This window comes from Thamnophis sirtalis, unplaced genomic scaffold, assembly GCF_051295495.1.
Source record: "Thamnophis sirtalis isolate CommonGarterSnake01/CBP01778 unplaced genomic scaffold, rThaSir2_p1.2 scaffold_6, whole genome shotgun sequence".
Lineage (NCBI taxonomy): Eukaryota > Metazoa > Chordata > Lepidosauria > Squamata > Natricidae > Thamnophis > Thamnophis sirtalis.
Genome location: NW_028261386.1, coordinates 8,647,886 through 8,671,257, shown reverse-complemented (window position 1 = coordinate 8,671,257; position 23,372 = coordinate 8,647,886). Strand labels below are relative to the sequence as shown.

The 23,372-nt window shown below is 44.4% G+C and overlaps 1 protein-coding gene across 2 annotated transcripts in view; it reads right to left on the bottom strand.

The window, feature by feature from the left end:
* Positions 1–4,617: 4,617 nt before the first annotated feature.
* The window catches only part of RAP1GAP2 (RAP1 GTPase activating protein 2), a 110,177-nt gene continuing 91,422 nt past the window's right edge, over positions 4,618–23,372 (bottom strand). The window contains exons 18-23 of one of the 2 annotated variants that reach the window (XM_087717187.1): positions 17,493–17,606; positions 14,765–14,882; positions 13,034–13,160; positions 9,844–9,923; positions 7,898–7,939; positions 4,618–5,792 (exon numbers count right to left, since the gene is read on the bottom strand). In XM_087717187.1, coding sequence (XP_087573313.1) covers positions 7,931–7,939; positions 9,844–9,923; positions 13,034–13,160; positions 14,765–14,882; positions 17,493–17,606 — 448 coding nt within the window. In that variant the 3' untranslated portion in view covers positions 4,618–5,792; positions 7,898–7,930. The remainder of the gene's footprint in view (positions 5,793–7,897; positions 7,940–9,843; positions 9,924–13,033; positions 13,161–14,764; positions 14,883–17,492; positions 17,607–23,372) is intronic. The other variant, XM_087717188.1, reaches the window with a different exon arrangement.

Sequence of the window (23,372 nt, the reverse complement as noted above, 5' to 3'; positions counted from 1 at the left end):
GAATTGTGCCCCATTTTACGCCCTTTCTTGTCACTGTTTATAAGTGAATCACTGCACTTAGCTACACGGTTGTTAAGTGAATCTGGCTTCCCCACTGACTTTACTTATCAGAAGGTTGCAAAGGGGGAAATCACATCATCCCCGGGACACTACAACTGTCATAAACATGAGTCAGTTGCCAAGCATCAGAATTTAGATCCCACGACCATGAGGATGCGGCAAGGGTCATTAAGTGTGACCCTTTTTTCAGTGCCGTCGTAACTTCGGTCACTAAATGAACTGTTGTTTGAGTACTATCTATACATATGGTGGCTGTCAAGTGCCTGAATTTCATCATGTGACAACAGGAAGGCTGTGACGGTCATAAATGTGAGACTTTTGTTTTTAATTTTGCGTTTTTTTAAAAAAAATTAACTAAGTAAAAATGGTTACTCTCAATTTCCCGGGGGGGTTAGAGCCCTTTTTATGTCAAGCCCCTCTTTTTAAAAAAACCCATCCCAAAATTTCACCAAAATGGAGATGAAAATTTCAGACCCGTTCCTAGGGCAGCCCAGAGGATTATTAAGTGCTGGAACAAGACTAATATGGGCCCCCTCAGCTACACATGGACGCATCAATCAATGATGTCACAATTGTCCAGCCGGGAGGCCTACTAGGAGCACGGGAAGGGGGAGTAGCCGCCCATAAAGGTTATGTCAAACAAGGCTGCAAGGCGGTTTTGCTATACGCATAAAATATAGAGTATGGACTATATATCCAGTATTGTTTCTCTCTCTAAAAATTTGGTTTTGCAGAAAAAAAAATTAAATTTTCCCCTTTATGGGTCCTCTTTGAGCTCCGTGGGCCCCGGAACAATGTACCGGCTGCATCCCTCTCTCCTCAGGCCTGTCCGTTCCCTTCTTTTTGGGTGGCAGCCGAAGAGACATTTTAAAAAAAGGATGTTTTCAAAGAAAAGGAAAGAAAATCCGCAGTTCTTGCCTGCAAAAAGTTTTACTTGACTCACTTTCACTGACAAATCTGAAGCTGAGCAGCATTGTCTATTGATTAATGATCTGGCTTTGTACTTTATAGTGGCCAGACTTTCAATAAATACAAATTATTTATTATGGCTGGTCACACAAGAGAGCCAGATGTTGAGACAGGATTTGGCATTTTTGTCCATCTCTCCAGGCTTTCCCAAGGATCTGGGATACGCAGATGTTGCTGTTGAATAATATGAAAGCTATTCCAGCAAGTGGCATCTCCCTCTTCTTGAATGAAAAACACGGCCATCTGTTTGAGAGATTGAAGGTCTGTTTGTCCTGATAGTTTTTATTAGCTGTGTTCTCTTGAAGAAGAGCAAGCACTTCAGTTTTTTCCCCTTTTTAAAAAAAATGTGATTCTGTTGATTAAATCCAACTAAGAAAGTGCCGTTTTGAAGTAAAGGATGAGAAAGGAATTAATGATAAATCAATAAAGGCATGGACCAGTGGTGGGATTTAAATATTTTTACTACTGGTTCTGTGGGCATGGCTTGATGGGCATGGCATGGCTTGGTGGGCGTGGCTTGGTGGGCATGGCAGGGGAAGGAGACTGTAAAATCCCCATTCCCTCCCGATCAGCTGGGACTCAGGAGGCAGAGAATAGATGAGGGTGCTGCCAGTCAGAGGTGGTATTTATCGGTTCTCCGAACTACTAAAAATGTCTGCTATCGGTTCCCCAGAACTGGTTAGAACCTGCTAAATACCACCTCTGGCATGGACTCAGAAGGTAACCTATAAAGCTGATTTTTGCAATTTGTTAATATGGTTGATGACACAATCAACTGGACTGGCGTTCTTGTCAAATTATCAAGCCCTTCCAAGGACCTGGGAAAGGCTGTCATTGTGGTTTTGATGATATTAAAGATATCCTTGCAAGGATGTAAGCTGTTCCAAGTAAAGCTGCCTTTTGCAATTGACTGATGGAGATGTGTGTCAATTATTATGATATACACAACAGTTCTTTACTTGATGTTGGTCTTTATACGCGTCAAGCTCTTCCCAAGAATCTAGGATGTCATCATATATTGGTGTAGGATATGCGTCCATCAAAACAGTGTGGCCTTTTGTAATTGACAGATGGAAATTTGGCAATACACAGATTTTCTAAGTGCTGTCCAAGATTTTTGGGGATGGCACCTGGTGTGCCAATAATTACTCAGACTACCACAACCGGTTTATGCCATAATCTTTCAACTTGGAATTTTTTAGATCATGCTATTTTGCTATCTTCTCCCATTGTTTTGTCTTCTACTATCCCATTAATTGCCACATCAATTAGCCACGCTTTCTTTTTTTTTTACCACAATTAAATCTGGTGTGTTGTGGGTCAAGAATGTCTATGGAGATCCAGGTCATGGTTGTCCCAAAGGTGCTTTTTCAAGAGGCAATTGGACTTTCTGGTTTTCTTTGAAGATATTTCACTTCTTATCCAAGAAGTTTAGCTTCTGGGTCAAGAGTTCATCAGAATAGATTCAGAAATCCCACAATGTGACTTATCACACTGTCAGCCGGATGTTTAGATTGGATTTGGCATTTTTATCCATCTATTGGGTCCTTCTCAAGGACAGAGGAGCAGATGTTGTTAAAGATATCACCACAGGAAGTAAGCTATGCCAAGTAAAGGTACCTCTTGCAATTGACCAATGGTGATTTTGTCAATGCCGATGATGTTCAAGTGGTCCTCCAGTTATTATTACTATGGTTTGCTGCACAGTCAGTCAGATGTTCAGACTGGAGTTGGGATTTTTAATCCACTTATCGAGTCCTTCCCAAAGAGCTGGGTTAGCTAGATATGGATGCTTGATTGTATTAAAGGAATTGTTGTAGGATGTAAGCCGTTTGAAATATGTTTGAATATTACTAGCTCGGGCTGGTAGTTAGGCTGTTGGTTTGCGCTCCAAGTTTGGCAATTTGGTTGGAAATGTTTCGTCACCATTCAAGAAGACATTGTCTATACGTTTTGAATTGTGCTCATCTGTCAGAACACAGGTCTTTTAAATACCTTTTTATGAGATGCAAATTAGCCTGAATGTTATTTCTGAGTCATGGTCTGATTTTGGACTGTTTGATTATCTGGCTGTTGTTACTGGGCTGTAGTTAAGTACCTTCCGTGTGATGCAGATTAGGATTAGATGTAAACTGTTACATTGGGATGCAAGCTGTTCCCAGGAAAGCTGCCCTTTGCAATTGACTAATGGTGATTTTGTCAGGGCTGAAGTTGTTCAAGTGGTGCTCCAATTGCTGTTATTATTGGTTTGGCCTTCAGATTTGGAGGCTGAAGTGCTGAGACACAAGACCTCTGAATGGATGCCAAGCCAAATCAAGCTGTTTTTTCCAAATTGTCCAAGCGGGGCCTGACCTGAATCTAATGGACAATGTGCAATATAAAATGACCAAAACAGAACAAAACAAAAACCCTCTTAAGAACAACTGCGCCAGCAAGCTTCCAGTGGTGAAGGCACATTTTGATTCACGACCGCAAGGAGGACAAATTTCTGCAGGTTCATCTTATAAAGCGGCACGGATGGTCTCCGAAGTAAGGAGCCAACAAGAAAAAATTTCTAGCAGTGGGACCATCAGGAAGGAGGAAGAAGCAAGCAGAGAATTGCTGGCAGCATGAAAGCCCTATTATAAGTGTGTCGTGACGTTGCACAGATGTGCCAGAGGGGCTCAGAGTATTTATCCATCTGTAAGGATAGCATCAGAAGTTTTTGCAGTCCAAATCACAGCAGCAGAGGCCCCGAATTCCTGTTCCTCCTCCGTATCCACAACTAATTGGCCATTGGGCAGAAGAAAGTATTAATCCCAGTGATGCTGACCTGCATTCTTTCTTTATGTCTAGATTTCCCCCCCCCCCCAACTTTCCTCTAACACAGTGTGTTTCCAAACTGTTTATTTCCTTGCCCCAAAATACCTAGCACAAACTAGGAGGGAGTAGGGTTTGCTATTACATTAATGTAGTAAAGGCTTGCCCTGATCCTACACTGACAGAGCAGGATGTAGCCAGGGGTGGGCTACTGGGGGTTCGAAGGGGTTCGGGAGAACCTCTAGCTAAGATTCTGTGCAGTTCTGAAAACCCCCAAATCAACTCCTGGCTGGTCCAGCCCATCCCGCCCCTTCGCTCCCAGGAATCCCCACACGGCCCATTTTGGATGCAGGTAAGTGCAGGGTGCGCACGGAAGCTCCGGGAGGGAAAGAAAACGGGCCTACTGGAAATTTGGGATGGCCGGAAACGAGCCTGTTTCCAGCCTCCAGAGTGTCTCTGGAGCCTGGGGGAGGCCATTTTCGCCCTCCCGGAGGCTTGAGGAAAGCCTCCAGAGTCTGGGGAGGGCAAAAATCTCTCCCGCCATGGTGCGGGAGGCCGACCAGGCCATGCCCACAATGGCCCACCCAGAAACCGGGCAGAGAACCTCTTGCTGAAAATTTTGAAGCCAACCCCTGGATGCAGCTATAGAAAAATAAGACCACTCTCTCCTAGCCTTGATGTTACCTAGCTGGGTAATGAAACATCTGCAAGAAAACCACCAAGCTCAGAAATCTCTTCCCTCCCTCCCTCCCTCCCTCCCTCCCTCTCTCTCTCCCTCCCCCCCCCCTCTCTCTGGATTTAACTAGCTTTCAGGGAGACTGAAAACCAGTGGAAACTATATAAACAAAGACCAAATGTTCACATGCACTGTTATGGCTATCTGTTAAGTAAGATATGGGCACGTCCCTTCCGCTCCACCCTTCTGATATCCATTGACACTTTCTTTAAAAGCAAAAAAACCCACCCCCAAATGTCATTTCTTTTCCATCACATGGAAGCAGAATGCTCAAAAGGCAGAAGAGCATTCTTGGCTCAGCACCAACTCCGTGTGGGAAATCTTACATCAATAACAGCATAAGAAAAAAAGAAAAGGCCACTTAAATCCAGGGGACGGGGGTCTTAATTAGGTAAGAAATTAGTTCACAAAACAGCAAAGTATTGTGATGATCAGAGGTGTCAAACTCAAGGGCCGTGATGTAGTCAGATCCGGCCCACGGAGCTGTCCTAGTCTACCCAATGCAAAGAGGAAAGATCAGGGCAGCCTGGCTTCGACCCGGATTACCCAATGCGAAAAGGAAACATGCCAGCAGTTTGGGGAGTGGTGTCAAACTAGCCACGCCCACCCAGTTGGCCACACCCACCCAGTCAGCCATGCTCCCCCCCCCTCCGAGGTCAACCACAGCCCTGATGCAGCCCTCAATGAAATTGAGTTTGACACCTCTGGTGGTGATGATTATTACGACAAGGGGGTATCCACGGTGGGGTTGTTATTATGGTATGTTGCACATCAGCCAGATGTTCAGACTGGATTTGGCATTTTCATCCCCCTATCGAGTCCTTCCCAGGGACCTGAGATGGGCCGTTGTTGATATTATTATTTCTGACATCTAAAGATTTACTCCAAAAGCAGCACTGAGGATCTCAAGCTCAACAGCTACGCACAACGTTACCAATCCGTGGATTCGACCGAGTGAAAACAGACAGAAGCCTATTCAGGTCTACAGTATGTGGTGCACAATTTGGGTCCTCCGTGGGAAATCCTTCCAGTCCAGAGGGAAAAAGCATGGATGATGGTCACGGAAGAGATCGCTTCTTTGCTGGTTTTTTGGAATGATCTGCTCGGATGAAGGGCAATCCATAGGTGGCTACGGAGCTTGGTGTGGTGGAGGGGTGGTCTCATTTGAAACAAACAGTCCTCCCTCCCACCCTGCTTAAAATGAGACAAACACAACAAAAAAAATGTCCTGCAAAAGATGGGAGAAGAAAAAAGGAAATTAGGCTTGAAGGTCATTCAAACTTACATCAAGAATAGCCTTCTTTAATTCTTTAAAAACACATTTAGAGATCCATTAGCTAATATGGCTTTTCAAATAGGCTCCATTAATGGAACTCACTGCTACAACATATTTGGAGGACTTTTATATTGGAGGGCTTTGAAACCCTGGTTAGTTAAAAACAGATTTTCAGGAGGCAACTGGACTTTCGTGTTTTTTCTTTGAGGATGCTTCTCTTCTCATCCAAGAAGCTGCTTCAGCTCTGACTGGATGGTGGGGGATGGAAGGATTTATATTCCTTGCAGACAGCTGGTCTTTTGCATCCTTTTAGAGGGTCATTGAAGCACTTGGAGGTTTATCTGTGTCCTCCTCAAAGAAAAAAAAAACAAGAAAGTCCAGTTGCCTCCTGCAAAAAAGCACTTTTGGGGCAACCATGATTATATGACTGAGAATCTTTGCAGACTTTAAATACAAATAGTCCTTAGTGATGATTTGAAGTTATGATGGACACTCTCCCAGTGGTAGGATTCAGCCAGTTCGAACCTATTCGGGAGAACAGATCGTTAACTTTCTAAAAAGTTCTGAGAACCGGTTGTTGGAATAAATCTTTTGGTTTTTTCCACTTTACAGGGCTAATCCTGTAAGGAAGGCAGGAAGGAAACATTCTAGTGTTGTTTCTAGCCTAATCTTGATTGCCCTGCTTATAGAATCTGCCTCTCCGGTTAACCCTTATTACATTGCAACAGCTAAGGCGAAACGCCCATCAACCTGAGTGATGTTGAGTTGGCCACGGCCACATGGTCACATGACCACCAAGCCCCACCTACCCAGCTGGTCATTAGGGCACAGAACCAGATGTTAAATTATTTGAATCCCACCATTTCCCCACCCCACCCCTTACGACATAGGTTTGAAGTTCCAATGACTGGGTGTGCACCCCCACCCCCGGTTGGACCTGTAGCCCCAATGACCACCACCTGCTGAAATTCTTGGCAGCAAAATAGCAACTTAGCAATAGCAATAGCAGTTAGACTTATATACCGTTTCATAGGGCTTTCAGCCCTCTCTAAGCGGTTTACAGAGTCAGCATATTGCCCCTAACAACAATCCGGGTCCTCATTTTACCCACCTCGGAAGGATGGAAGGCTGAGTCAACCCTGAGCCGGTGAGATTTGAACAGCCGAACTGCAGAACTGCAGTCAGCTGAAGTAGCCTGCAGTGCTGCATTTAACCACTGCGCCACCTCGGCTCTCTTAAAAAAAATGAAATTGTTACGACATTGACATTTGCCAGTTTGCTTCAAACTATGAAACAGCTGGGCAAGACCAGCATTTAATGTACTTGGTGTTGTTTGAAAAAAAGATAAATCAACTCAGTTGTTGCGGGGAAAAAATGAGTCAAGTATTCAAATCCTTCCGTGAGATCACCACAAAATTGGGCTCATAGAAAGGTGACCAAAAAAGGGCAGTCAATACTTCTTCTTTTTTTTTCATAGTAGACACTTGTGTTTTGTTTTGTTTTCCTGATTGTCGTTTTTGTCTTTTTTTGTATTATTTACTATCTTTTATTTTAATTTTAATTTTCTATTTGTCCTTTTTTCTTTTTTCTTTCTTTTTGATTTTTATTCAAGATTATTACTCCTACCAATATTTCTAAATAATAATCACAGTTAAATGAAAATGGATATATAATAATGCTTGAGTTAATATGAGTTATGTTGGTTGACTGTGGAGGAGATGTACCAAAACTTATCTGTATTTGATTGATATATTAAGAAAGATGCTGTACCAGTTTTAAACTAAAATTAAAAAACATTTAATTTTAAAAAAAAGGGCAGTCACAATTTTCTGATTAAAGCCCTTCTCTCCTTGTCTGGGTGAGCTTTCCTCGCAGTCAAAAAACACTGCCTTTTTTTTTATTGCAAGTGATCATTGTACCATTTTCAACTCTCAAAGGCCCATAATAATCATAATAGAAAAATTTGTACCCACTGAACAAAATATCCTGCCTATCGTTCTTGTCGTCAATACTTGACATTAAAAATTATTATAAACCCTGGGCTAAATATAAGTTACCTTTTACAGGTCCTTAGGGGGTTCATTCTTCAGCTAATGTGTCTGTGAACAAAGGAAACGTGTTCTGTCAAATATATAAGCATGTTTACAATCTCCTCTCTACATCAGCCAGACTCCAACTCCTCTAATCCCCTGCCTTTTCTGACATACATCCAGGCACAACAATAACTACGAATCCTTTATTTGCAGCCTCGTTTCTTTGTAAGTCCTTTTCTAAGGTTCCTTTCAATCAGTGGTAGAATAGAACAAATGGCTAATAGCTCTTGCATTATAAATACCGTATTTTTCGGAGTATAAGACGCACCTTTTTGCCTCAAAAAAAAAAAAGAGGCGGAAAATCTGGGTGCATCTTATACACTGAATACAGCATATTTGGCCTCCTGAACCATTGCCCCTTTGCAAAAATGGCCGTGCATAGCCTTTAGGAGGCTTCCAGAGTGCTCCTGGGGGCTCGGGAGGGCAACAATGAGCGAAAAACAGACCGTTTTTTGTTCTGTCCCCCCACAACTCCCAGGAGCACTCTATAAGCTTCCTAAAGGCTATGCATGCTCGTTTTTTGACAAAAACGGGCCCGGTTTTGAGAAAAACTGACCGTTTTAGGGAGGTCTGCAGAGTGCAAAAACATTTTTTTTAAAAATTTGCCTTTTCAAAATCTTGGTGCGTCTTATACTCCGAAAAATAAGGTACTTCAAAACCTGCCAGAATTTTTCCCCCCATTATTCTGCTTCTTTCCATGAATTTCTTATTTTTCCCTGGGCTTAAAAAAACAACAAACAAACAGGACTTCGGCGACAATCTATTTTACTATATCATTTGAGATCGTTCATAAGATGGTGTGGTGGCCCAAAGGTGGAGCTGTCACCTCACAATCAGGAGGCTATGAGTTTGATCCTAGGTAGAAGCAGATATTTCTCTCTCTGGGCACACTGAGAATATAGCTGCTGAACAAAACTTGGCACTGGCGACAGGAAGGGCATCTGTCCATTAAAACACTCTGCGTGCTCCATTCAGTTGCCCAGACTCCACCCTGCAAGGGATTATGCGGTCGTTAAATGAAGATGATGATTTGAGATAGTTGATGAGATCCAAAGTGGAAAAGATGCTTTGGAGGGGAACAGGTGAGTCCCTGACTCCATTTTTTTCAGGTCTCTTTAAAGAAGCAATGCCTTTTTCTGGGTTTGGATAGGAGCCACGTAGTCCCCAAAGAAACATCTCCGAGTTAAGGAAATATTCTATCAGCACCTCCTTAACTTACCATATTTTTCGGACTATAAGACACACCGGTGTATAAGAAGCACCAAGATTTCGAAGAGGTAAGTAAGAAAAAAAAAGCTTTTGTCCTCCTCGGTCCCCAAGGGCACTCTGCAGGTTTCAGCAGGGCTGAGGGAAGGCAGAGATGCCCCTATTTTTTGTCCAATTTCCACCAAAACGGGGCCATTTCCCCCTTCCCCTAGCCCTGCTGAAGCCTGCAGAGTGCTTCTGGGGAGTGGAGGAAGGCAAAAATGCCCCCGTTTTTGTGAAAAATGGCCCATTGTTTGCCCATTTTCACAAAAATGGGGTGCGGGGGCAGAGCTTTGGGAGGCCAAAAATGGCTGTATTCGGTGTATAAGATGCACCAACATTTCCATGCTCTTTTAGGGGGGGGGGGGAAGGTACATCTTATACTCCGAAAAATAAGGTAAGTGCATATTTTCCAGGCATTAGGCATCTACCATGTCAATCTTGGAAAATGTCCTTAACCAAAGAAGAATTGTATCTCACTAAATGCAACCATGAGTCACCAATACTCATTGGAGTCAGAAGTTAAGCATTCAAAAGTCAAGGTATCAGAAAGGTCAGAAAATAGGAAGCTTCTGCTAGTTGGGGGCCACCACTCCAAAGGCCGTGCTGATCTATCTCCTTCTTTGCTTGCAAATGTAAGAAAACAACTCCCTGTCCTTACTTACCGGTCCAGAGCTTGAATGGCTAAGTTTATCAAAGCGAAATTTTAGATTTGATCTGGGAGAATTTCTGCTTTTTATATCTGCTGGAACAAAACAAAAGAACTCAAAATCAGTTTCTTTCTAATTATCTTATTTGGAGGATTCAGAAATGCTATCAATTAAAATAAAACAATGAAAGTCCCAGCAAAGATTACGAATGTTCATGGCAATATCATTACATACACATAGGCAGGGATGGGATTCAAAATTTTTAGCAACCGGTTCTCTGCCTGGTTGCTGGGGAGCGTGGCCATGGTGGATGTGGCCTACTTGGCCTCCTGAACCATGATGGTGGTGGTGGTGGTGGTGGTGTTTCACTCTCCCCAGGCTCCAGAGGCTTTCCTTGAGTCTCTGGGCTCAGGTGGCCCTTCGGAGGCCAGAACCAGGCCTGTTTCCAAGAGTTCCAGAACTTCCAGGAAGCCTGTTTTTTGCCCTCCCCAGGCTCTGGTGCTTTTCTTTGAGCCTCCAGGAGGGTGAAAGCGGACTCCTCTGGACTTCAGGGAGGCCCATTTATCACTCTCCCAGAGCCTCCATGTGGGCCCTGCACTTACCTGGCATCCAAAACGAGCCACATAAAGACTCCTAGGAGGGGAGGAGTGGGCGAGGCCAGCCAGTTCTTGCAACTACTGGTTCAACGAACCAGATGTAAAATTAGCATCCGGTTTGCCCGAACCAGTCTGACCCAGCTGAATCCCATCCTTGCACATATGTAATGTCATGTATCCTCTTCAGATTTGCTCTCTGTCTGTCTGTCTGTCTGTCTCTCTCTGTGTGTCTCTCTCTGTCTCTTTCTCTCTCTCTCTCTGTCTCTCTGTCTCTCTGTGTGTCTCTGTCTCTCTCTCTTTCTCTGTCTGTCTGTCTGTGTGTGTGTGTGTGTCTGTCTCTCTCACTGTCTCTCTTTCTCTTTCTCTGTCTCTCTATCTCAGTTTCAGTTTTGGTTTATTTGTATGCCGCCCTTCTCCAGGAGGGACTCAGGGCGGCGAACAACTCAAAGGGGAAAGGGAACATAAACAACAGTACACATAATTAAAATACACGAAAATCACACAGCCATACCAGTCGAGAGGGGAGGGGAACTCATCAACCCCAGGCCTGCCGGCACAGCCAGGTTTGACGGCTTTCCGGAAGGCCTGGGGAGAGGTGAGGGTCCAGATCTCCACGGGGAGTTCATTCCAAAGGGCCGGAGCTGCTACAGAGAAGGCCCTCCCCTGAGTAGTAGCCAGATGGCATTGGCTGGCAGACAGAACCCGGAGGAGGCCGACCCTGTGAGATCTGATGGGTCTTTGGGAGGTCTGTCTCTCTGTCTCTCTCTTTCTCTGTCTCTCTCTGTGTCTGTCTCTGTCTCTGTCTCTCTCTCTCTCACACACACACACACATACACACACACCTCAGGTGTCACCAAAGAAAAGAGGTAAGTAGTGATGGCAAATTGGTTGGCTGCTTGCTTGATTAATATACTCAATATAACTCAGGAGACTACAATGGCAAGAAAGAAAATTTAAGGGAAAAGGTAAGAAAATTCTAGAAGTTTAGAGCAATTTCTGAGCTCCCCTGCTTTTTTTAAACTCTCGTTTACCGAATAAAGGGGAAGGGGGAGAAATCTTCAGGTACCTGCAAAGCTTTCCTTATTGTGAAAATCTCAAAAGTTTTGTGCCCAAGATCAAGTCTTGAAGAATCCTGACCCTAACAAGACGATGAGGTCATGGTGCCTGTTTTGATTTAAAAAACCTTGAGGTTGTTGTTTGTGTGAACCTAGTATTGGATATTGTGAGATTGGATGCTAATCGGTGTATCTGTGCTGTTGGTATTCAGATGCTCCTGACAGCTTGTAAGTAATTTGGACATGATCTTGCTTGATATGTATGCTTTTTTTATGTTATGTGTTTAAATCAGTGGTGGGTTGCCAATATTTTTACTACCAGTTCGGGCGCGCTTGCACATGCGCATGATGCTTCTGTGCATGTGCAGAAGCATCCGGGAGGGTGGGCGGAGCCTCTTGCTGCTGCTACTACCGGTTCACCCAATCCAGGCCAAAAGGGAGCAACCCACCTCTGGTTTAAATCTATTTGACTAATAATAACGCCTAAAATCCCTTTTATTTACTGGTGTGCCTGTCTGGGCTTCAAAAGAATACATTGGCTGGGCACTTGATCACCACTCTAGCACTTGGCAAAACAGAGACTGTACATAACCTGAGGAATATTAACAATGTTTGCTAGTCTGTCTATCTGTAATGTAGGGAGTCTGGTCTTTTGTTAATCTGTGAATAAGATGATGTATGGGTGGGGCAAGCACAAAGGCTGCAGAAGGCATTTGGATGGCCCTATTGTAGGAAGTTAGCACCCACCCCTCTCCTAGAAAAATGGAATATTCTAGGAAATATTAAAAAGGCAGAATATTATATTTCCCTGGGTGAGAAATGTTTTTTAGGCAGATTCACTCTTAATAGCCCCCACCCTCCTCAAAAGCCCACAGCAGATGTCCGCCTTTATGAGATAAAGAGATAGCTAGGTCCATTCATAAGCAAATGTCCTCAACCAAGATCCCACAAAGATGGGATTAGCACACAACCCATCGCACAACATGGCACCTGGGAAGATTACATCACCCAGCAAAGCTCAACCAAGCCTGGGACTCAGGACAGCCTACAGAATTGCCCCTGCATGGCCTCATGGGAGTCTGACAACCAATCAGAATAGAAGCTCAATTTCAAAAGCTCAGAGAGGGCATAAAACCAGGGCAATCTCAGCATCTCTTCCCTTTTTCTTCTTCTTCACCCAACATCTTCAAGGCATGTAATCCTGTCCACCATTAAAACCACCTTTCCAAACAGCCGCCATGTTTCCAGGGTCTTTCTCCTCACTTGGAACTGAATCCAGAAGGACATTTCTTCCGACACTATATTCTGATGTGAAGAGCAATACACACATCAGGCTCTGCTTGTATTTGAAGCATAACTATCTCCATTTTGAAAGCTAAGCAGGCATGGGCTCGGTTAAAATTTAGATGGGTGACCACCAGGGAAATCTCAGTGCAATTGGCTAGACTACAAAGTCCTTATTCCAAAAGACAAGGCTAAGTCACCCTACTTGAGAATCATCTTCACCAGCAACACCATACAATGCCCATCCAGACAGGGCTTAATCAAACTCACCAGTGGGGCTCCGGCTCATGATAACGGGGGTTGAGGCCGATGCTAAATTTGGATTCTCGATGCTTTGGGAAGGACTGTAAACAAATACGTCTTGCTTATAGGGTGATGCAGTTGAGGACTGGCTGCCCTGCGAATTAAAGAAAGTGTTGGTGTTATTTAGTTTTGTACACCACCCTTTCTCCCAAGGAACCCAGAATACGTTTTGTGCAGAATACATTTTTCAAAAAATAAAATAAAAATAAAACAAAACCAGTAAAAATAATATTTGTCTCTAAAGTGACCCTTGATGACAGTGGTGAAATTCAGAATTTTTTTAGCTACCTGTTCTTTGGGCGTGGCAGGGGAAAGATACTGCAAAATCCCCATTCCCTCCCCACTCCAGGGAAAGAATACTGCAAAATCTCCATTCCCTTCCCACTCCAGGGAAAGAATACTGCAAAATCTCCATTCCCTTCCCACTCCAGGGGAAGGATACTGCAAAATCTCCATTCCCTTCCCACTCCAGGGGAAGGATACTGCAAAATCTCCATTCCCTCCCCACTCCAGGGGAAGGATACTGCAAAATCTCCATTCCCTTCCCACTCCAGGGGAAGGATACTGCAAAATCTCCATTCCCTTCCCACTCCAGGGGAAGGATACTGCAAAATCTCCATTCCCTCCCCAGTCTTGGGCCAGCCAGAGGTGGTATTTGTCAGTTCTCCGAACTACTCAGAATTTCTGCTACCAGTTCTCCAGAACCTGCTGAATTTCACCTCTGTGTTAAAACCAATCTTGACATAACAGGGAGGGAGGGAGGAAGGAAGGAAATGTTAAAGTTGCCATTTCTTAGCTCACTGCATTGCAAATTGCTGTGACCTTTTAAGATTCAGGGGTAAGCATAGTAAAATGAAAGAATGGTCCTTTTAATAAAGTAAATATAATAGCGTCATTAAGGTGAGAACACTGTACTGTAATTTAAACCAAAGTAACATATTCTGGTACCTGTTTGAATAAAATTGCTATTGTTTAGAAAGACCTCTGAGTAAATAAATGGCCTTGGGGAAGACAGGCTAGATCCGTTATAAAAGCTATGAGAAGAAAAACATGACTTTAGTCTAAAACAATCAAGAAAGGATGTGTAAGCTATGGACTTCAACTTCCAGAATTTTGCTGAGGGATTCTAGGTGATGAAGTCCACAAGTCTTAAAGATGCCAAGTTTGGAGCCACCTGTCCTAATCAGTTCACCCTGGTGGGGTTGACAACAGTGGTGAGATTCTAAATCTTTTCCTACAGGTTCTATGATAGCGTCCTTTGCGCAGGCGCACAGCTAGCCCGCATTTCGCACGCATGTGCAGCCGTCAAAGACTGCCTTCGGTCAGCGCTGGTGAGTTGAGCTGTTTTTTAGCTCAGCTGTGGGGCGGCCATCCACTTTACCATGTGAATCAGCTGAGCTAAAAAACAAGGAAATATAGGACAGGGAATGACGGGGGCGGCGGGGCGGGGCCAACCACAGATGGTATTTGCCGGTTCTCTGAACAACTCAAAATTTCCGCTACGGGTTCGCCCAAACTGGTCCGAACCAGCTGAATACCACCTCTGGCTGAAAAATATAAACGGAAGCAGAAGGAGTTATTAAGCTGTGCTGAGGAGAAAGATGCTATGTTTTAAATACATAATATGCTAAAATATTTTTGTTTGCTTCAGGAGTCTCGCCGCCTCAGATTAATCGAGAGCAGAGAGCAGGCTCTTACCAGGCTTTCGTATTCTTCCATATTTTCACTCTCTCCTGCAGTGCTGCTGAAACTGCTGGTGCTTGAGGACGAACGGGAAATATTTGCCTTTCCATTCTCTTTGAGTTTAATGAAAGGCCTGGCAGAAAGTGAGAGAGAGAAAGGGAAATTTAACCATCAGGTGACATAGGGAGCGGTCCGTCACTGCCGTTCTCCAATTTTGCGATTCAAAACGCCTAGTCTTTAAAGCATATAATTAGTCCTCGCTTAGTGACCACAAACGAAACAGTCATTCGGTCGTTAAACAAAGAGGTTAGGAAGTGACCCCCCCCCCCCGTGCTTACAATCTGACTTCCATATTTCTGTGCTTTGTTTTGCAAAGATGGCCCATATGAGGATTAGTCATAGTTCCAATTATGGCTGTAATTGTGAGTGGTCACTAAGTAAGGCAGTCCCTAAATGAGGATTACCTGTATACCACTTCATCAGCAATATGCTATCCATCCATTGTATGTGTTTGTGCTGACAACATTTGTATATTTTTTGTTCTTAGCCGTGATCCCATATATAGTGCACATAAAATAGATGGCATAAACAGAGGGATAGAATCAAGATCACGTGAAGTGTTAATACCACTTTATAATGCCTTGGTAAGGCCACACTTGGAATACTGCATTCAGTTTTGGTCACCACAATATAAAAAGGATGCTGAGACTCTAGAAAGAGTGCAGAGAAGAGCAACAGGCGATTAGGGGACTGGAGGCTAAAACATATGAAGAATGCTTGCAGGAACTGGGTATGTCTAGTTTAATGAAAAGAAGGACTAGGGGAGTCTTCCAATATCTCAGGGGTTGCCACAAAGAAGAGGGAGTCAAACTATTTTCCAAAGCACCTGAGGGCAGAATAAGAAGCAATGGGTGGAAACTAATCAAGGAGAGAAGCAACCTAGAATCAAGGAGAAATTTCCTGACAGTTAGAACAATTAATCAGTGGAACAGCTTGCCTCCAGAAGTTGTGAATGCCTCAACACGGGGCATTTTAATGAAGATGTTGGATAGCCATTTGTCTGAATTGGTGTAGAGTTTCCTGCCTAGGCAGGGGGTTGGACTAGAAGACCTCCAAGGTCCCTTCCAACTCCGTTATTCTATTCTATTTTAAAATTGATCATGATGCATCTAAGGAGCCCTAATGGGAATGGGATTTTTTCTCCAGATTACTTTTTTTCTTTTCGATCTCGATATACATGAACTCCTGGGAAAGGGAATGCAGTGGTTCATCAGGTTAGAAAGCTGGACTGACAATCGACAGGCTCATGTTCGAGAGCTGGTTGCTGCCGCGTATGGAGTGGGCTCCCGTCAAATGCTCCAGCATCTCCTGACCCAACAATTTGAAAGCAGATGATCATAAGCAGATAAATGGGTACCACATTACTGGGCAATTTAAGAGGGACGTGAAAGAACCAGAGCATCAGTGATGTCACTATTCAATCCTTTCAACCTGGAAACACTTCAGTGCTTCCAACACAGCTGTAGTAATAGTAACTGCTGGGAAAACAATGGCCACCACTTAATTACATCTTTTCAAGCAGAGCCCAACAGTGCTGCTCTAATTTGAGTTCCTAAAAAGAAGGGTGGAGTTGTGCAGCCATTGCTTCAATCTTCAAATCTTGCAAAATTTATTAAATTTCTTCCATAATGTGGTTTGGAAGAGATGTCCTTCTGGGTTCAGTTCCAAGTGAGAAGAAAGACACTGGAAACATGGAGACTGCTTGGAAGGATGGTTTTAATGGTGGACAGGATCACATGGGGTTTTTTTTGGTCCTGGGCAAAGAAAAAGCACATAGGTGGGAGAGAGAGAGAGATTTAAACCCTCTCTTGTGACTATAAGAGACTCTGCGAAGTGTTGCCTTGCCCTGCATTTGGAAACTAGTTATCTGGCAGCTCTCCAAGCGAGATAAGGTTCGTGTTGATAAATATTCCTCTGAAAGACTGTTTGCCAAGCTTTGCTGACTGTGAATGAAAGGAATTCACACTTGTGTAAATAAAAGAGGTTTTGCTGGGACCAAGAGTCTGCTTCTTACTTTTTCAGGAAGCTTAGGTCAGTGGTGGGTTGCAGGCGGTACGCCCCGCTACAGGCATACCGGTGCCTGCCGGGAGCACCGGATACCGTTCCAGTATGGTGCTCTGGAGGGCCCGCCTGCCCTCCTTATCTGTATTTGAGCTCTTTGGAGCTTCCGCACACGGAGAGTACGGTGCCTGCGCGACACTCCGCCAAGCAGCTGGAGCGTCGTGGAAGCATCATGGAGGTAAGGATGCATGTGTGTGTGTATGCGTGCATGCATGTGGGGGACGCCGGGCCCCATTGCACCATACCAGTTGCACCGGGATGCGTAACCCACCACTGGTCAGAACACTGGCAAAGAAAGGAGAATTTGCAGAAAGGACATTGTTCATATAATTCGTCCCTTTGTTCCTCCAAACCTGAAGCCAATAGATGACTCCAAACAAGCCAATGATGAATCCTGAGAATCAGAAAAGTCTCTGCCGCTCTATCAAATGGCCTCTACCATTGGCTTGCATCCTTTTTGAGTTCCATTAATTCCAGAAAACTTTTAAGTGGTGGATCATCCTACATGTGAAATGCTGAGCCCGTAGCTTTTAGTGGAGGTCACTAACCTGAATCCCAGAAAACCGTGACTCCATTTGAATGCCATCAACCAACAAGTTTAAAATTGCACCTTGCTTTTTACCTCTCTTTGTTGGGGCAGATTTCTGGAGAGCTTGGGTTCGAGGAAGCTTCTGACTTCATATCAAGGGAGCTATGCCCTCCATCAGGGGTCTTGGGTGTTCCTGAGCCACTGTCGCTGTGGAGAAAGGGACCAACAGATGAGAATAAGAGCAGCTCCAGCATGAACTTACACATCATCCGAAAGAGACAATTAAAAAATCAAGAAGGAAACAAGACTACAGCACGCCCTCTCCAGCAAGCAACATCCAAATAAACAGGGATTAACACCAGACAAGCAATCAAGCAGAAAACTATAGCCTAATGAAGGAACTACCAAGGAGGAAACCACATCCCCACCAAAACTGGCAGGGCAAGCTAATAAACCCCCTACTCACTAGCACTGGTGATGTTACCTAGTTGGGTCATAAAACTTCTGCAAGCAAGCAGCTAAGCTCAGAGAGACTACAGAATAAAGGGAATTAGTGTAGCTACCATTATCACAATTATCAGGTTTCATATAAGACAACCCAGGGAAACAGATAAACTGTAAGAGTCACTAACTGCAGGCCACCTACTAAACTCAGGGGTGGGATTCAGCCGGATCAGACTGATTCGGGCAAACTGGATGCTAATTTTACATCTGGTTTGCTGAACCAGTAGTTGCAAGGACTGGCTGGCCACCCCCACCCTGCTCCGCCCCTCGCAGGAGTCTTCACACGGCCCGTTTTAGATGCCAGGTGAGTGCAGGGCCTGTGCAGAGGCTCTGGGAGGGAGAAAAACAGGCCTCCTGGAAGTTCCGGGAGTCCAGAAATGGGCCCGTTTCCAGCCTCCGGAGAGCCTCCGGAGCCTGGAGGAGGCCATTCTCATCCTCCCGGAGGCTCAAGGACAGCCGTGGTGCAGGAGGCTGAGTAGGCCACGCCACCATGGCCGCAGCCACCCTGCAACCGGGCAGAGAACCAGTTGCTAAAATTTTTCAATCCCACCCCTGACTAAACTCCTATGGATATTCTGGTGGGAGAGAAAGAGAAGTTCCCTGATGATGGGCTCCAGCGCCCGTTTGAAACGTGAAAGAATAAACCTTCTCCTGGGACACAAAGAGTTATCTTCATTCCTACGGATATGTTTAGACGTGAATCTCGGTCCCCTGGTTCCTGTCCATTGCCACAGCCGCGATTCTGCCTTGGTTATCTATTTCTAGCCTCAGATTCAAGACACTGATATCCTGTTGTCCCAGTTTTCAAACTGTGATATAGGAAGAGGGCAGTTTAGAAGCTCCTCAAAGGGAAACGTTATAGGAGCATCTTTCTTTTCCACATTGCAAATTGATACAACAAATCTAGGACAATCCAGAGGATGGGTCTCTGGGCGCCAGCCAAAGCTAGGGAACCAAAGAGACTACAAAATCCAGAGGCTGAATATATGAAAAGGAAGAGAGGCACACTTTTTCTTCTGTGTTTTTTCTTTGTCTTTCAGCTAGCAGAAGACAAAGAAATAGGATATTTCTGAAGGAGGTGAAGATTTTTTTTTCTTTTAAAAACCTTGGATTGGGGAGAAGAAATTTAAAGTAAAATACAGAGATATTCTGGGACCAAACGGCTGTTGGCCACAATTGAATTGCTCGAAGCAAAACCTTGGCTATGAACACATATAGTGGTTAGCTCAGGCTGCTATAGGTTCACCCAGGTTCGGGAGAATCAGTAGCTAACATTATGGCTGGTTCAGAGAACCTCCAAATCCCACCCCTGGCTGGCCCCTCCCACTCCTCCCCTCACCCCACCCCTCCCAGGAGTCTCCACGCAACCCGTTTTGGATGCCAGGTAAGTGCAGGGCCCACACGGCGGCTCGGGGAGGGGGAAAAACGGGCCTCCTGGAAGTTCCAGAAGGCCAGAAAGGGACCCATTTCCAGCCACCACAGGACCTCCGGTGCCTGGGGAGGCCATTTTCACCCTTCTGGAGCCTCGAGGAAAGCCTCCGGAGCCTAGGGAAGGCAAAAAACCGTCCCGGGTATGGTGCAGGAAGTTAACTAGGCCACACCCACCATGGCCACGCCCACTCAGCAACCAGGCAGAGAACCCATTGCTGAATTTTTCGAACCCAACCCCTGAGTTAGCTAACTAGTTGTGAATTATAAATAAAAGAAGAACTGAGCCAGGTTAGACTAAAACCTGTTTTATTAATTCACTAGATTTCTATTTTACTTTCTGTGGAGTCCTTGGTGTTTTTAGGACTTGGCTTCCTTCCTTTCCTTACCTGTCTAGGTAACACCATTTCTAGAAGAACTAGAGAAGCATTGCTTCACACAGGAGAAAATCGTATTAATTTTAAGATTTGACAAACAACCGAAAAACACATTTTTACAATTTTATACTGTTTTTATGGTGGGTGAGGCTGTCACATGTGATTGATCACTAAACACAATCTATGTGCAACTACAACTCTCATTTTTTTGTCTGAATATAATCTTTAACTCAGCAAAACGATGGATCATAGAGCAACAATTTTTGCACTATGCTGATTTATAGGATACATTCAAAATCTGGAACCCATCACTCTCATGGACTTGAAATTTTATAACTATAGATTTTATGACACAGAAGTATAAAAAGAAGTACTAGATTACTAAAACTATTAAGTGTGATATATACTGAAAACTAATTCAGAAATTACCCATAATGAATACACTGCATTTATTATCATAAATGCACTGTATTAATAAATGCACTGAATTAATAATTGCACCATATTAATAAATGCACAGTATTAATAATTGCACTGTATTAATAATTGCACGGTATTAATAAATGCACTGTATTAATAATGCATTAAATTAATAAAATATCAAAAAATTAAACTACTGAATTATTAAACAAAACAGTGAATATATATGTATGTATGTATGTATGTATGTATGTATGTATGTATGTATGTATGTATGTATGTATGTATGTATTGTGTCACAACCCCTGGTATGCCCAAATATAGGAGGGAGCATACTGCTTCCCTTTTCTGTCTATCGGCTCACTCTGGGAGCCATCCAGGCAGAAAGCCATTTTTTTTTATGTTGCCTTGTTACATTTGCATTGCAATTGCAATATATAAGGCAGGCATACAGGTGTAGAGCAGCAGGCAGGCAGCTGCTCTTCCAGTTTCTAGGGCTCCTGCCAGTAGTGGGTTATGACCAATACGCCCCGGTACGGGCATACCGGTGCATGCCAGGAGCACTGGGTACCGTTCCGGTACGGTGCTCCGGAGGGCCCATCCGCCCGCCTGAGCTCCTTACTGATATTTGAGCTCTTCAGCACTTCCTCACATGCGCATGGAGCGTACGGAGCCTGCGCGATGCTCCACCGAGCAGCTGGAGCGTCGCACAGGCATCACGGAGCATCACAGGAGGTAAGGATGCATGCACGGCTGCGTGCATGTGCACACGTCCTGCGCATGTTCATGTGATGGACGCTGGGCCCCGTTGCACCATACTGGTTGCACCGGTTTCGATTTGGATTTTAATAGATTTGTATGCCGCCCAATCCCGAAGGACTTCGGGCGGCTTACATAAAAACAGTTAAAAATATTTAAAAAGATTAAAATACAAGACAGAAACAAATTAAAAGCAAAACAAAACATGCACTTGGTTTTTAATGGGGCTGAAGCTCAGTCAAGATCAACAGCCCCAGGCCTGCCGGAACAGCCAGGTCTTAACAGACTTGCGGAAGGCCAAGAGAGTGGGGAGGGTCCGGATCTCAGGGGGTAGATTGTTCCATAGGGCCGGGGCAGCTACAGAGAAGGCCTTCCCCCGAGGAGCCGCCAGACGACACTGTGTAGTCGATGGTACTCGGAGAAGGCCCGCCCTGTGTGATCTTATTGGGCGCTGGGAGGTATGTTGCAGGAGGCGGTCACGGAGATATCCAGGTCCTAGGCCATGTAGGGCTTTAAAGGTAATAACCAGCACCTTGAAGCGTGTCCGGAGACCAATGGGAAGCCAGTGCAGCTCACGGAAGATAGGTGTAAAATGGGTGTACCTAGGTACACCCAGTATCACTCGCGCGGCTGCATTCTGGACCAATTGTAGTCTCCAAACACTCTTCAGGGGCAACCTCATGTTCCAGATTCCCGGGATCTGGAACCCACCACTGTCTCCCGTGCATGTGAAGACCATAGGTTCATGCCATAGGTTCACCATCATAGTGCTATACAATTCAGCACAGGCTCTTCTAAGACAGTTACAGCTCTAAATTTCTCTCTGTATTTTTAAGAACTTTTCCAGCGAAGGCAGCATGTTACAAACCGTTGTTGAAGGCATGGAGGAATCTGGTAAGGGAATATCACTGATACGAAGACCCAAGAGGTCACAGGTTATTATCTAGTGAAGTTATATAATAATGTGTCTGTGCACATGCCTACGAGACTACACCTGTATGTCTGTGTTAATATATATGATCACTGGGTTGTTTAATAACTCAGTAGCTTAATATTTTGACATTTTATTCACTAATAATAAGTTCAGTGTATCCATTATAGCAATTTTCTGAATTAGTTTTCAGTAGATAATACTTAATAATTTCAGTAATCAAGTACTTCTTTTTACAATGCATTGTAATTTGATCCATTTTATTTCCATCAATTATCTAGAAAACGTTAATGCATCTTAACCGGAGCTCTGTAACCCTTTTATAAAACTGCAAATGTGGGCAGTGAGTGTAGTCAAGGCAACGAATGCGTTATCTCTTAAGAGTTTTTGGAATATCAAACCACAGTTCTCTCCAGCAAAAGGTCGCACAGCCAAACAGAATCTGGCTTAGCAATACCTGCTGCCACGAAGAACCTAAGAAATATAGGTAGTCCTCGACTTACAACGATTCGTTTACTGCCATCTGACGTTACAGTAGCACTGAAAAAAATGCAACTCATAGCAATAGCAATAGCAATAGCAGTTAGACTTATATACCGCTTCATAGGGCTTTCAGCCCTCTCTAAGCGGTTTACAGAGTCAGCATATTGCCCCCAACAACAATCCGGGTCCTCATTTTACCCACCTCGGAAGGATGGAAGGCTGAGTCAACCCTGAGCCGGTGAGATTTGAACAGCCGAACTGCAGAACTGCAGTCAGGTGAAGTAGCCTGCAGTGCTGCATTTAACCACTGCGCCACCTTGGCTCATGATGACTATTTGTCACACTTACAACCAAAGAAGCAGACCAGTGGTGGGATTCAATTTTTTTTACTACCGGTTCCATGGGCGTGGCTTGGCGGGCATGGCATGACTTCGTGGGCGTGGCTTGGTGGGTGTGACAGGGAAAAATACTATAAAATCTCCGTTCCCTTCCCACTCCAGAGGAAGGATACTGCAAAATCCCCATTTCCTCCTGATCAGCTGGGATTTGGGAGCAGAGAATAGATGGGGGCGAGGCCAGCCAGAGGTGGTATTTACCGGTTCTCCAAGCTACTCAAAATTTCCACTAACGGTTCTCCAGAACTGGTCACAACCTGCTGAATACCACCTCTGTAGCATGCTCAGGTGATCAAATGCTTTGGAAAAAGTTCAGAGAAGAGCAACTAAGATGATCAGGGGCCTGGAGACTAAAACATATGAAGAACAGCTGCAGGATTTAGGTTTGGCTAGTCTAAAGAAAAGAAGGACTAGGGGTACATGATAGCAGTATTTCAGTATTTAAGGGGCTGCCACAAAGAAGAAGGGGACAAATTATGGGGTGGCTGAGGTGGCGCAGTGGTTAGGGTGCAGTACTGCAGGCCACTTCAGCTGACTGTTATCTGCAGTTCAGCAGTTCAAATCTCACCGGCTCAAGGTTGACTCAGCCTTCCATCCTTCCGAGGTGGGTGAAATAAGGACCCAGACTTTGGGGGCAATATGCTGACTCTGTAAACTGCTTAGAGAGGGCTGAAAG